Source organism: Ochotona curzoniae, unplaced genomic scaffold, assembly GCF_017591425.1.
Source record: "Ochotona curzoniae isolate NIBS_2020 unplaced genomic scaffold, NIBS_Ocur_1.0 contig_1, whole genome shotgun sequence".
NCBI lineage: Eukaryota > Metazoa > Chordata > Mammalia > Lagomorpha > Ochotonidae > Ochotona > Ochotona curzoniae.
Window position 1 is genome coordinate 1,419,672 of NW_024464918.1, and position 16,148 is coordinate 1,435,819.

Sequence of the window (16,148 nt, forward strand, 5' to 3'; positions counted from 1 at the left end):
TATTCTGCCTAAGCAACTGAGTTTTACAAATTTGAATTTTCATGGAAATTTTGTGGAAGGTTTTATTATAATGCCTCAAACAGACATGTGTACAACACATTAAAAAAGGCATATAAAATGAATTTTAATAAGGTAAAATTTTAATGTATCTTATCTGTTTAAATGTGTCTTTTATGAACATAAAAAACATACCTTAAGAAAATTTTGATGAGATAATTAGTGACATCTAAAGGCTCCCCTTATTGGAGTTCACCTTATGCAAACTATTTGTAAAAGACTTTTAGATTCTTCAGTTTTGTTTCAGTGTTTTCTTTCTTTCTCCTTTCTATCTCAGGCAAAGAAGCTATACTTGGCTGACAGAATAGAGAAGAAAAATCTGGTACAGTTTCTATTTATATAGTATCTCTGAGCTAATGGTCTCAAAGACCTTAAATTTTTTTTTTAATTTGCACCTACAATATGCCTTATTAATGCCAGCTTCAGCTCTTCAGCACAGAATAGAAAAAAAAATGCATAAAACTCCAAAATCAATTAACACTTTGTCTTAATGTGACTTTCCTTTAACTAATTCTATCAGACAATTCTCTAATAAATGTAGTGAACCAAAGAAAATGCAGTGGTAACTTTAAGATATAAAAATTGAAACAGAATGGTTCAATAACTTACTATATAGAGTTGGTTTCAAGAAAAACTGAGTAAAAAATCTCACTTTTCCCCCTTTACAATTCAGTATGACATCTATTACAACCCAGTTGTCACACTAGACATTCAATATCCTTTATAATTAAAATTTCATCACAGTTTCCTACAATATTCTCAAGCTGAACCAGCATTCTTTTTATCTAATTATCATAAGCTCATTTAAAATTTCAACTGTATATAAAAAATTTATCAGTTCATAAGTCAATGTACATATAGGATACACTGGACAGCCATCGTCATAGGAGATCTGGGTTTAATACTCCTTAAACTAGCAGGGATTTGGGGCTGGTGCAGTGGTGCAGCAAGCTAGCCCTCTGTCTGTGATGCCAGCATCCCCTATGGGTGCTGGTTCGTGTCCTGGCTGCCTCACTTTTCATCCAGCTTCTGGCTTGTGACCTGGGAAAGCAGAAGAGGATGGCTCAAGTGCTTGGGCCCCTGCACAAACATGAAAGACCCAGAAAAAGCTTCTGGCTCCTGGTTTCAAATCGGCTCACCTCTAGCCATTGTGGCCATTTGAGAATGAACCAGCAGATGGAAGATCTCTCTCCCTCTGTGTCTCTCCTTCTCTCTGTAAATCCGCCATTCAAATAAAAATAATGAATTTTTTTTAGCTAGCAGGAATTGAGGATTGAAGAGGATTTTGATGTTAAAAAATTATTTCCAAGGATCATAAATGATTGATCAGTAATCAATAATCTATTAAGGAACAACAACCCCTGATAAAGTTAGGCTGTGGCTTTCCTGTGATTAATATTTTTTAAAATGCTCATTGTGCCAGATTTAATCCATTCAAAATGCTAAAAGCAATGAAAGTGAAAGTCCTTTAAAATCTTTCTTCTGTAAACTAGACCATTAATAGATATTCCTTTAATAGTATATATTTCATTAATAGTATATTCCTCCAGATTTTACCTACAAATAAATAAATACACACATTTAGGTATTTCACCAAAATGAAACTATTCCCTACACACTTCTATACAACTCCACCTTTTCACTTTTACTTAACATATATGATGGACATTCTTTCATACAAGCACCTGTAAGTTCCACTTCCTTCTAAGTAAAGGCTACATAATATTCATTATATGGATTTCATAATTTCTTTACTCTGTCATTAAATATTTAGGTGCATTTTCAAAAATATATGCATGCACATGCCTACTTACTTATCTTTAGTTAGAGATGCATATTCAAATTTTAATTGAACACACCAAAATGCTTCCTCAAATTTTTAAAAATATTTATTTATTTATTTGTTTGTTTGAAAATCAGATATACAAAGAGGAGGAGAGACAGAGAGGAAGATCTTCTATCTGCTGATTCACTCCCCAAGTGGCCACAATGGCCAGAGCTGAGATAATCCGAAGCCAGCTTCTTCCAGGTCTCCCACGCAGGTCCAGAGCCCAAAGGCTTTGGGCTGTTTTTCCCAAATTTCTGTGCTTACTTATACTCTCAGTACTAAATAGAAACCAAGGGCATGTTGCTGGCTTCCCATAAAAGTTCTGATTCAAGTTCCAGCTGCTCTATTTGTGATAATACACCTGGGAAAGTAGCAAAAGATGTCCCAAGTGCTTGGACTCCTACCACCTATTTGGGCTACTTTTGGGTCTGCCATGTGAGTGCAAGGCCCCAAACAGTTGGGCCATCCTCGCTGCTTTCCCAGGCACATTAGCAGGAGAGCAGGATCAGAAGTGTGGTTTCCAAGACTTGAACCAGCATCCATATGGGATAATGGCACTGCAGGCAGAGGTTTAACCACTACACCACAATGTCAGCACCTAAAACAAAAATTCTAAAACATATAAAGCAAGTATCCGAGGATTCTTGTGAACACAGCAGTTTGCTTTTCATTCTGTATTCCTTTCTATGGTTTCAGATGCCCATAATCAACCATAGTACAACAAGATATTCTGAGAGATTTAGCAAATTGGTACAACTTTTATTACAGTATATTGTTACAATTGCTCTACTTTGTTCTTTGTTATTGCTGTTAATATCCTACTGTGCTTAATTATAAGTTAAACTTTTGCATATGCATGTAATACCTACATTAGGCAGATCCACAGAAACAGAAAGTAGACTCATGGTTGATTAGGACTAAGGACTAGGGTTTATGACACAGAGAAGGACAGGTGGCAAAAGCTGGGAATAGAACCAGACTTGCAGATACAAGATACCTGCAACCCAAGTAATGCCTTAACTCACTACTTCACAATGTTCTTCAAGACAGAGTATCCTAAAAAAAAAAATTGTTTATTTGAGGGCCCGGCATGGTAGCCTAGCAGCTGAAGTTCTCACTTTGCATGTGCCGGGATCCCATATGGGTGTCAATTCTAATAGCAGTGCCCCTGCTTCCAATCCAACTCCTTGCTTGTGGCCTGGGAAAGCAGTCAAGGATGGCCCAAGGCCTTGGGATCCTGCACCCACATGGGAGACCTGGAGGAGGGTCCTGGCTCCTGGCTTCAGATCAGCACAGCTCCGGCCGTTACTGTCACTTGGGGAGTGAATTAGCGAATGGAAAATCTTCCTCCCTGTCTCTCCTCCTCTCTGTATATCTGACTTTGCAACAAAAATTAATAAAATCTTGAAAAGATTGTTTATTTGAAAAGAAGAGCTATAAAGAGAAGAGGAGGGACAAACACACACACATAGAGTAAAGAGAGAAAGAGAAACAGAAACAGAGAGACAGAAAGTTCTCCCATCTTTTGGTTCACTCTCCAGTGGCTACAAAGGTCGGGGGTAGGTCAAACCAAAGCTATCAGTCAAGTGCTTCTTCCAGATCTCCCAGTGGATGGCAGGGTCCCAAGTGCTTGGCTCATCCTCTGCTGATTTCTCAGGCATATTAGCAGGGATGTGGATCAGCAGTGGACAATTGGGCTCGAACTGGTATTTATATGATATGTTCAACCCACTGCAATGCAATGCCAGCCCCAAGACATTGTATCTTTGAGAAGAGGCAAATTTAATGATAAGATTTTCACCATGGTGCTCTGCTCACATAAACATGTGAAATAATGCATGTAACACTTGCAAGTAAGGGGCCAGATACTATGGCTCAATGGCTAAGTCCTTACCTTGCAAGTGCCAGGATCTCATATGGGCACTTGTTCATGTCCTGGCTACTCCACTTTTCCCATTCAGCTCCCTGCTTATGGCCTGGAAAAGCAGTAGAGGATGGTCCAAAGCCTTGGGACCCTGCACTTGCAAGGGAGACCTCGAAGAACTCCCTGGCTCCTGGGTGGGGATCAGCTTACCTCTGGCCATTGCAGCCATTTGGGGAGTGAACCTGTGGATGGAAGATCTTTCTCTCTGTCTCTCCTTCTCTCCAGAAAACCTGATCTGCCTTTCCAACAAAAATCATTTTAAAAAGTAGCAAGGACGGGCCTGGCGCGATAGCGTAGTGGTTAAAGTCCTCACCTTGCATATGCCAGAATCCCATACGGGCACCGGTTCTAATCTTGCCGGTCTCACTTCCCATCCAGCTCCCTGCTTGTGGCCTGGGAAAGCAGTCGAGGATGGCCCAAAGCCTTGGGACCCTGCACCCACATGGGAGACCTGGAAGAGCTCCTGGCTCCTGGCTTCAGATTGGCTCAGCTTCAGCTGTTGCAGCCACTTGGGGAGTGAACCATCAGATGGAAGATCTTCTCTATCTCTCCTCCTCTCTGTATATCCACCTTTCCAATAAAAATAAATAAATCTTTAAAAAAAAAAGTTGCAAGGACACCAACTACTTTGAACCCCTTATTTATCACATAGAAGGAAAATCTTGTTTTGGGGTAAAATCAGTGTGAATAAAGTATCTGGGAGCCCAACGGGCACAGACTATGAAGAATACAATCTTAGACGCAGGAGCTATTGTTTATGTTCTCCAGGCTCCTGGAAGCACTACAGCAATTCATATCTACTTAATTTTTAGCTGAATGAAAATTTGAGGTCACACACTCTAATTCACAAAGCACTGGTATGCCTACAGCAGTTACAATCTTTTGAATACTTAAATTAATTCTTGAGGGTTGAGGACAAGTACTCAGGAGATGTATTTTAAAACTGTAAAAAGCAGCTGTCTCAGGCTGTCATCAACCTTTAGAAGATATCCTTTAGAGGCTTTGATGGGCACATAGACTATGCCTTTCTTGGTAACAGAAGAAACAAAAAGTGAAAACCTCTACCTCTTGCATGACAGTTTTCAAATACCAACAGAGTAAGAGTGGAAATGGAATCTCTTACTAACTTTCTGGGGACCTTCATTACTTCTAGGTAGTGTGCAGGGAACTTGAGATCATCTGGGTAACTTCCACTTAACTGTTAAAACTGCACCAAAAAGTGGTTTAAGGTGGACATTTGACATACTGTTTAAGATACTGTTTGTGGCACCAAGAGAATCAAACCAAACAGCTGCTTCTAATTCCAGCTTCCTGTTAATGCATAATGGAGGCAGCAGGTGACAGCTCAAGAAGGGAGATCCAGATGTTCTCAGCTCTTGACTTCCGCCTGGCCCAGCCACAATTTTGTGAGCATTCAAGGAGTGACATAAGCGCTCTCTCTCTCTTTCTCTCTCTCTCTCTTTTTTTCTATCCCCTCTCTTCCCCCTCCCAACCTCCTCATCTCTCTCTCCCCTCTCCCTCTATATCAATTTAATACATTTTTTGAATTTTTATACAAATTGTTTTTAGATTTTCCAAAAATTTCCCCAGTGCAACTATATATAAGCAACTGAAAACAATCATGTCTGAGAAATAATAATTCATGACCTACAACTACTATAGAACTAGACCTTACAGAGAAGTTAACAGAATTCTCCAGTTATAGTTACCTACGGACGGAATAAGCGGCATTAGAAGCTGAGAGCGAGATGGGAATTGTACAAAGGGATAGGAGGTTAAGAGAAATGAGGCCAGCTTTAATGTTTCATTTTACAAGTATGAGCATCTAGGTAAAGATCAGTGCAGAGTTTCAGCAGACCTGTGAAATCTAAAAATAGCTCGAAGGAAAACCCAGCACTCTCCAAACAAAAGCTCATACTTGCTAAAGTATTCCAGGCAAAATAATCTGGTAACGCATGGAATACAGGAACAACAGGGATTGGATTTCTACTCAAGAAAATTCAGAAATGATGCTGGAGTTGCATGGAAAATTACAATCTTTGAAAACTTACAGCCACTGACTAAATGATAAGGTCATTCCTTCCCACCATCCCATGTGGGATGACAGCGCCACAGGTGAGGATTAGCGTGAGATGCCGCCACATCTGCCCCTTTCTTGGGCTTTTACCCCACATTTCCTGCTACTCTTTCCCCCTTAGATTGTAAATTTTATTCTGTAAAACCTCAAAATGTGCTCCATAAAATTTGGACATTGCTTTTCTTTCTCCCCCCACTTCATTCATTGTCCATAATAGTTAATAGCACATTCCAGCTTCAGTCTTCACCTTTCGCAGATAACTAAAAAAATCTATTTAGAATACTTACGATAAATAAAAATTAATTTTATAATAAACACCATATCATACAAATGATTGCAAATATTTTTAAACATGCCTAGAAAATGTTTTCTAAATGATCTACAGAGGTATACAACTGTTAATTGGTGTTTGCTTACAGGTGATTTCTTTTTCCAAAATGTATACCCAAACTAGGTTCACTTATTCTTCAGCTTAGATTAAGCCATTTGAGTTGGTATCATCCAAAATCAAAGTAAAACAGGAAAGGAAAAGGAAATCCTGTAAACTTACGGCTAGATATTGGAAAGCCCACATACATTCAGCTGGAAATACATGATTTAAGCAACCAGGGACTTTCAAGACTTGAATTTGTCTTGAAGAGTTTTACAGGCAATAGTATTCACACACGAGCAGAAATAACATAAAAATCTATCCTGACAACAGAAACTTTCTTCTAAGGTCTGAAGATATCCTAGAAAAAAAAAAAGGTATTTCCAAAGTAGAGACTATTATAAGTCAAATAAAAACTGGTAACAGAAAAACAGATGTGAGAAAAAAGTTATTTGAAATTGCACACAGAACACACTTGAAGACTTTAGACTCTGTAACTGTCAGATGGAGATTTAATATATTGAAAAACAAAGCAAAACAAAATGTAATCCTAAAAAAAAAAAACTTATTTTGGTGGGAGTAGCTTTGTGGAATAGAGGATAAAGCCACTACCTTCCAAGCCAGCATCCCATAAGGGCGCTAGATCAAGTCCCTGCTATTCCACTCCCCATCCAGTTCCCTGCTAATGCCCTTGGAAAATAGTAGAAGGTGGCCCAAGTCACTAGGTCCCTGCATCCACATGGGAGACCTTGATGATGCTTCTGGCTCTTTGCCTTGCCCTGTCCCAACCCCAAAGATTGTGGCCATTTGGGGGAATAAACCAGCAGATGGATGGACCCTCTCTATATAACTCTTCCTCTTTCTGTAACTCTGCCTTTCAAATAAACGAAATAAAACTTTGAAAAGAAAAACCACCAGAAATTTTCAGGGAACAAAAGCTATTAAAAAATGATGTGTTTGGATAACTAGGATTCTTAACTTTGGACATTTACTTGTAAGACAGAATGTCCATGCTCCCAGTGCTTGCAGTGGTGAGGGCTGGGTCTGTGCCAAAGCCAGGAGCCAACAATCCCATTCAGATCTCCCACACGAGAAGCAGGGGCACAATTAGTTGAGCCATCTTTACTTCCTCCAGGGTCTATTAGCAGGAAATTGAAATCAGGAGCAGAGCCAGGAATTAAACATATGTACTTCAACATAGGATACAGGAATCTTAATCACTAGGGAAAACATCTCTTCCTAACTAGGACTTTCAAAATAAAAAGCTTAACAGCCAGAATGAGCATTGTGGCTCATAGTATTAGACACTGTCATCCTATACGGCTATTGTTCCAGCCCCAGCTGCTCTACCTCCAATCCAGCTGCCTGCTATTGGCCTGGGAAAAACAATAGAAGATGGCTCAGGTGTTTGGGCCACTGCCATCCACATGAGACCCAGATAAAGCTTCTGGCTTCAGTCTCACCCAACCCAGCATGTTGTGGCCATCTCCAGAGATAAGCAGTGGATGGGAGATCTCTCTCTCTCTTTCTGTCTCCTTCTCTGCTGCTCTTTCAAATAAACATACCTTTTTTTTTAAAAAAAAAAAACACATAATGATAAAAATTAAAACTTAACCTTCTGTGCCAAAGATTGGCCCTTCAAGACTGATTGAAATCTCAACCAATGCAAGATTTCAAGGTTAGCTTATCATTAATAAATCAATAGATATGATTCATTATATTAATAAAAGGACAAAAAATAAACAGAGAAAAAGCTTAGTAAAATAGAAAAGGAAGGGAATTTCTTCCATCTGATAAAGGGTCACCTCAAAAAATCTGAACAAATAGTATATTAAACACCAAAAATTCTGCCTCCAACATCAGAAATAAGACTATACATTATCATCACTGCTATTCACAGTTGTTTTGGATTTCACAGGCAGACACTTAAAGCAAAAATAACCAAAAAACAGAAACAAAGATTGTAGAACAAAATTATGTGGAAATGGCGTGCAGTATATGTAGCAATATGAAGTAATATAAAAATCTCAGTTTATTTAAAAAGCAAGCTCTATCTCTGTACACTGTGATAAAAATTATAAAATTAAATTTCAAAACTATTGCTGTGGTTCCACAGCATAGAGACTGAGATGCCAATGTACCCTGTCAGAGTACCTGGGCTCACATCCTGATTATGCTTCCAATCCCAAGTTTCTGCAACCCTGGGCGACATCGGGCGATGTCTCAACTATCTGGGTTTCTACCACCCAACTGGGAGACTGATTTACAATTTAGGCTTTTGGTTTTGGTCTGACCCAACCTCAGGTATTACAGGCATTTGGGAAGTAAACCAGTGGGTGGAAAATATATCTCTCTGCCACATAAATAAAGAAAGAGAAATATTTTTTGAAAACACCACTTAGGTACTGGCACAGTGGCTCAACTGGCTAATCCTCCATCTAGCCCTGGCTGCTCCACTTCCAACCCAGCTCCCTCCTTGTGGCCTGGGAAAGCAGAGGATGACACAAGCCCTTGAGACCCTGCACCCATGTAAGAGACCCAGAAGAGCTCCTGGCTCCCAGTTTCAGATCAGATCAGCTCTGGTTGTTGTGGTCATTTGGGAAGTGAATCAGCAGATGGAAGATTTCTATCTCTCTGTCTCTCTTTTTCTCTACAAATCTGCCTTTAAATTAAAATGAGTCAATCTTTTAGACAATTTTAACTTAAAAAAAATACCAGTTAATGAACCAGCACTGTAGTGTAACAGGAAAAGCTGCCACCTGTGGCACCTGCATCACATATCGGTGCCAAAATAATTCCCAGTTGATCCATTTCCTAGCCAGTTCCTCGCTAACGTACTGGTGCAGCATCAGCGGATGATCCACGCGCTTGGGCCTTTGTACTCACAAGGGAGATCCAGAGGAAGTTCCTGACTCCTAGTTTTGGACTGGCCCCAAATGTCATTGTGGTCATTTGGCGAGTGAACCAGTGGATACAAGATTTTGTTCTCTCTGTCTCTTTCTCTAATTCTTTCAAATAAATAAATCTTTTTTAAAAACCACTCAGAATAGCATAACAATACAAGACAGTCAATGAAGGTGTATACTATCTACACAAACAATCTTGCTCTATACATAAACTTTGAGAAAAGTAATAAGTTAATTAAGTGGGAGACTATAATCTATGAATTGATCAATAAATGTATTTTTATAGATTCATTGAATTTTATAGATTCAATGAAATGTAAATAAAATATTTTCAATTTACTCCATATCCTCTACCGGTACCAATTAAAATCACAGCCAGATTTTTTTTTAACTGACAGGTTTAGTAAAAGATTTATGCAATCACAAGTACAGTATAGCTAAATTAATTTGGGAGCAGATCCACAAAGCCAGGAAACTTAGGAAAATGCCTATTAACACACACTAAAAGCAACTACATTCAACATAGAATAGATTGGCACTAGCACTGACACACAGACTTAGGAAGCGAAGCAGGGAGTCCAGAAATAGAGCAAAAGTACACAGAACTTGGTTTATAACCAGGATGGCGCAGCAGAGTACATAGTATAAAAAAAAGATCTTTTTACTAAACAGAGCTGTGTCTATGGAAAACCCAACTAGATTTATAAATGCAAAAAATAATACTGACTCTTTTAAAAAGATTTATTTATTTATTTGAAAGTCAGAGAGAGGGAGACAGAGCTGCTTCTGCTAGTTCACTGCCCAAATGGTCATAAAGGTCAAAGCTGAGCCAGGCTGAAGGCAGGAGCCAAGAGTTTCTTCCGGGTCTCCCACATGGGTGCAAGGACTTGGACCAGTTTCTGCTGCTTTTCCAAATGAACTGGTGCCCACATGGGATGCCCATACCACAGGTGGAAAGTTAAACCCACTTTGCCGCAACGCTGGTGCCAATCTTGGCTCTTACATTATAACATGCTCAGAAAGCAATTTCAGGTGATTTAAGATCTAAATATGAAAGTTTCAAAATGATAGCTTTTGAAACTACAGCAAGCACTAACCAGATATCAGTATTTACATTCAAGCTTTAATTAAAATTACTAATATTAAGATTTCAGTACCTCCATCTCACTAGTCATATTTCAAGTGCTCCATAGCCACATGGCTTATTTATTCAGGTATAGAATCTTCCCAAAAAGTGAGACGGTTCTATTGGACATCAAATTTCTAGGAGATAACATAGAACTATATCTTCATGACCCTAAAGTAGGTCACACTTTCATTAAGAAGATATAAACAGGGCCCAGCACAGTAGCGTAGTGGCTAACGTCCTTGCCTTGAGAGTGCCAGGATCCCATATGAGCTCCAGTTCTAATTCTGATAGCCCCACTTCCCATCCAGCTCCCTGCTTGTGGCCTGGGAAAGCAGTCAAGGATGGCTCAAAGTCTTGGGATCCTGCACCCGCATGGGAGACCTGGAGGAAGCTCCTGGCTTCTGGCTCCTGGCTTCGGATCGGCTTAGCCCCAGCCATTGTGGCCACTTGGGGAGTGAAGTGTCAGACATAAGATCTTCCTCTCTGCATATGACTTTGCAATAAAAAAAAAACAAATAAATCTTTTTTCAAAAGATATAAAGAATAGTAATAAAAAGAAATGCTAACAAATTGAATCTCATTAAAAAAAATTTTTAAGATTTATCTTATTTTCATTACAAAGTCAGATATACAGAGAGGAGGAGAGATAGAGAGGAAGATCTTCCGTCTGATGATTCACTCCCCAAGTAACCGCAATGGCTGGTGCTGCACTGATCTGAAGCCAGAAGCCAGGAGCTTCTTTCTGGGTCTCCCACACAGGTGCAGTGTCCCAAGGTCTTGGGCCGTCCTCGACTGGTTAACAAAGTAAGGGTAGCTATCTTGCCCAGCAGTTAAGCCACCACTCAAGACACCCAAGTTCCACACTGTAGTATCTGAGTTAGAATCCTGACTCCGCTTCTGAGTCCAGCTTCCAGCAGGTGAGGGATTATGTAGTTGTATCCCTGACACTCATGTAGCAGACCCAGAGTGAGTTCTTGGCTCCTGGCTTTGGCCTGGTCCCGCCCCACCTGTTGTGGGTTTTTGGGAAGTGAACCAGCAGGTTTCTGTCTCTCTGCCATTCAAATAAATGAGAAGACATGAGGAATAAAAAAGAATGTGGTCTGTGGAGTGGGTGAGTGTCCATGAGGTCAAAATAATTTTCAGGATAACAAAATCTAAAGAAATCAGAAGCATCAAAATGTGAATAATTCTATTAACAATAAAAGCTGATTTGTAATTTAAGCCTTCCCACCATGTAAACTTTATCCCCCAGGGCTTCACCTACAAATTGCAGAAAGCTACCTTTCTTAGCAAAGGCATCCAGAGAACAGAAGGAAAGTGTTAGAGAGGGGGACAGAGATAATTACAGATGGATGGATGGAGAGAGGGAGAGACAGAGAGAAGAACGGAAGGAAGGAAAGAAGGAAGAGAAGGAGGGAAGGAGGGGGAAAGAAAGGAAGGAAATCTCTACTAGTTCATTGCCCAAATGGCCACAACAACGGAGGCTGAGCCAGACTGAGGTCAGGAATGTGAAATTCATTCAGGTCTCCCATGTGGGAACAGGGTCCCAAATACTTGAGACATCACCTGCTGCTTTCCCAGGTGCAGTAGAAGGGAACTGGATAGGAAATAGAGCAGTAGACAAAATTAGAACTGACACTCCAACTGGAATCACAGATGGAGGATGAACCTGCTGCAAGACAATGCAGGTCTCCATTGGCTGTTTTTATTTAGTATAAACATCATTTTGAGTCTATGCAAAACAGCCATATTCTTTGCCTAAAGATTCTAAAGAATAACCCTTATGTGCCTGAATTAGAAAGTATATTTCTGAGGACACATAATCAGAATTCCACTACAAAAATCAGAATATACATAGATTGCAACCAGATGGTTGTAGGCACAGCCAAGAATTTGGGATGGGAAAAAAAGTTTTTCTCTTTAACTGCTGCATGGAATATATGATTACATATTCATTCCTAGATTCCAAACCAAGTTCCAAATATATTTAATGACTTTCTGTTTGAAGAGGAATTCTTTTTTATTTGAAAGGCAGAATAACAGAAATAGCTCCCACATAGATAGCTGAGCCCAAACAATTGGGCATCATCTGCTGCCTCCCAGGGATATTAGCAGGAAGTTTGATGGGAGGCAGTGATAACACTTGATCCCAGACAGTCTGATATTAATCCTGCGCAGCAGCTTAATCCATTGCATTCACCACAACACTCATCAAGGAGGAACCTTTTCTTTCTTTCTTTCTTTCTTTCTTTCTTTCTTGCTTTCTTGCTTTCTTGCTTTCTTTCTAAAATACAGTATTAAAAAGGCATGCTATTTATTTATATCCTGAAATATTTTCTTATCCTATCAATTAAAAATGGGAACAAAATACATGGACACCTTTACCATTTAGCCTTTTTTTTTTTTTTTAAGAAAACTAACTTTTAAAATCAAATCCCTCACTTCCATTAGTACTTTAGCCAGTCAGAATTCTGGAGTGAGAACTGTAATACTCATTTGATGTTCTGCCAAATGTTGATGTTTCTGATATTCATATGACATGCATTTCGGCAATTGTAAAAACTTCTTAGTAAACCTTCATCCCAACTCAGCTAAGAGTATTTAGTCTCCAGAATAGTATCATTCCCCGTTAACTGCAAATATTGGAGACAGTGAAAATCAATGGGACGTTTACGTTATCAGACATGTTGTCAGTTCTTTCCCACACTTTCCTACAGGCATCATGACTTTCTTCTGTTCACTAAAATTATAATGTTCTTTTTCTTTCCCTTTACCAGTTTGAGGTTCTCTGTTATATAACAAACTCTGTAATACTGTCTACTTTTCTTGACTTGAGTATGTTTCAGATGTTATACAAGCTTCCTTAGTCACAACACTGTAATCAGTTTTTAGTTACCAACTTCAAAGTAAAAAATCAACATAAGGAAAAATTTCAATAACCTACAGGAGAATTTACTTACGGAATACATGTTTACAAACACAAAACATGCAGAATGCCAAAAATACTCTGTCACTCTGTTAACAGGTGACACTGCATAGGGGAAAATGCCCTATATCCTATATTCCATATAAAATCTGCAAAAGAATACATTACTATAATATTGGAAAGTTTAAACTGTAACTTTTATGTGAATTATTTAATAAGTTATATAGTAAGTATTGCATTCATTCTTGCTACTTTCTTGTACACTGTGTAAAACATCTTTCCAGTGATATCCATTGCAGATGGCAAGCCAGAATTTATCTCAGAGGTATAATTTTGTTTATAGTTGCTAAATATTAGCAGGGCTGCTAAGAAAGCATGTTCAATTCAATTGACTAAGCACTACCAAAAGTTCATTTAAGGAATTTTTCAGAACTTAGCTGGTGGTCATCTCCTGATACAAGGAGTTTTAAAAATCCCATAAAAGTTGCTTACCATGACATTGATACTTGCATGATCCCCCTTTCTATTCCGTATCTGAATACAGGGTATTGGCAATTTCAGTCCTAGACCTGTGGCCAAATTGCTCATGTCAGCAGCTGTGTATTTCCCACGCAGCAGTAAGCTTTCATTTCCACAGCCGAGCCCCAGAGAGGTGCGGTAGAGGTAAGTGTGAGAAAGTCTCTCAATTGTAGTGACATCTACCATAGCAGATGCCATGCAAGACGTCGGAGCCATCTTCCCTCCATACCTCAGATCAGCTGGCGAGCGACCACACCTCCAAGAGCAACAACCTGGGCTCTGACTCCACCTGACACACACGAAGGAAAGTACACACCCCAGAAACAAAAGGGAAATGCAGGCCAGCACGATGATTAGATACAAATTCAGGGCAGACAGCCTTCCTCCTGGTTCCCAGACATTCTCAAAGTCTGGAAGCACCGGAGGAACAGAGTCACTCAATAGCACCCCCAGGATGACAGAGGACGACAGCGGTGGGTCTCCATGGTCCTGAACCACCACCACCACTCTCTGCTGAACCGCATCGGTGGGAAGCACCAGGCGCGCAGTGCACAGTTCTCCAGCGTGGGCTGAAATTCTGAAAAGACTTGAGTCAGAAGCCTGGGAGATATGGTAGGAAAGCCAGGCATTGAAACCACTGTCTGCGTCCTCGGCCACCACTTTGGTGACCAGGTGTCCGACTCTGGCGGAGCGGGACACAACTTCCACTGGGATTGAGCCATCTCTGGGCGAGGGAAACAAGATAACGGGAGCATTGTCGTTCCTGTCGACCACGAATATGCGGACAGTCGCGGTGGCACTTCGCTGGGGAATGCCACCATCCCGGCCCTCAACGTGGAATTGAAACCCCCTGAGCTGCTCGAAGTCAAAAGATGTTTTGGCAGTGATCATCCCACTGGATGACCCCACTGCCACCAGACTAGAGGCCGCTGTCCCTTCAAAGACAAAATCCAACAGCTCATAAAAGATGAGGCCATTCTCCCCTTGATCCGGGTCCTGGGCGAACACCCGACCTATAGAGACCCCTGGGCTGTTGTTCTCAGCCACAAAAATTTCCTGTTGCGGTTCGGGAAAGCTCGGGGTGTTGTCATTCACGTCAGCCACGGACACGGTGAGTACCCTTTCTGTACTGAGCGGGGGTGAGCCCTCATCCCAGGCGGTGATGACGACCTGGTACTCGCTCCTCTGCTCCCGGTCCAGGGCCCCGTCTGTCAGCAGGCTGTAGTAGCTGCCAAAGGAAGACTTCAGCTGGAAGGGGCCCCCACTAGACATGCTGCAAGTGACCCTGCCATTGGGGCCCAAGTCCTCGTCCCCTACACTAAGAAGGGCAATCACTGTACCAGGGGTGGCGTCCTCAGGGACCTGGCTGTAGAGAGTCATGAAGTTCACCTGGGGGGTGTGATCGTTCACGTCGGTCACCTCCACCAGCAGCTTCGCTGTGCTGGCCAGACCGAAGGCGCCTTTGTCCCTCGCCTCGATGTAAGCCTCCAAGAGCGCCGCGGGGGGGCCTAGTGGGGCTGCCACTCGCACCTCCCCGCTTTTAGGGTGCACGTGAAAGCAATGCCGCAGCTCTGCACGCGTGCTGTTGCTTAAGGAGTACCACACTTCCCCGTTGGAGCCTTCGTCGGGATCTGAGGCATCAACTTGCAACAGCAGGGTCCCGTTGGGCGCCTTCTCTGCAACCTTGGTGCGGTACACAGAGTGCTCAAACACTGGAGCGTTGTCGTTTGTGTCCACCACCACGACGGTGACTTGGGCGTCTCCGGAGCGCGCAGGAAGCCCGCCATCCCGAGCCGTGAGCACCAGTAGGTGGGTGGCGCGCTGCTCACGATCCAGAGCCATCTCTAGCACCAGCTCCGGGTAGTGGCTGCCGTCGACCCGCGACCCCATGGCCAGGCGAAAGTACTGGCTTGGGCTGAGGCTGTAGCTGAGCGCCCCATTGCTACCCTCGTCCGCATCCTGGGCATTGGGGAGACTAAAGTGAGCTCCTGGCGCCAGGACCTCGGGGATGTGGAGTAGGACGTCGCCAGCGGGGAAGACAGGGGAGTTGTCATTGGTGTCCAGGACGCGAACATGCATCTTGTGCAGCTCCAGCGGATCCTCCAACAGGAGTTCATAGCTCAGGACGCACGCATCGCTCACCCCACACAGCAACTCGCGGTCCGCCGGCTCCCGCACCACCAAGCTGCCACTGGCCATGTCCACCCCAAAGTAGTGCTCACCCTGGCCGGAAAGGAGGCGAAAGTTTCTCAGGGACAAAGCAGCTGCCGACAATCCCAAGTCCGTGGCGACATTGCCCACTATCAAACCGCGCTCCGCCTCCTCCAACACTTTGTACTCGAGCTGTCCTGCAGCAGCCCCGCAGGAGACCCACAACCAGAGAACTGCCGACCCCCAGCCCGCCATCCTCCG

At 42.0% G+C, this 16,148-nt stretch overlaps 1 protein-coding gene across 1 annotated transcript; it reads right to left on the reverse strand.

Annotated features, from left to right (window-relative positions):
• Positions 1-13,661: 13,661 nt before the first annotated feature.
• Positions 13,662-16,142, reverse strand: PCDHAC1 (protocadherin alpha subfamily C, 1). Its single transcript, XM_040974038.1, has one exon. The coding sequence runs from the start codon at positions 16,140-16,142 to the stop codon at positions 13,662-13,664; it is 2,481 nt and encodes an 826-aa protein (XP_040829972.1).
• Between the last annotated feature and the right edge of the window lie 6 nt (positions 16,143-16,148).

Excerpts from the sequence above, each read along its gene's own strand:
- PCDHAC1 (XM_040974038.1), bottom strand. The coding sequence starts at position 16,142 with ATGGCGGGCTGGGGGTCGGCAGTTCTCTGGTTGTGGGTCTCCTGCGGG.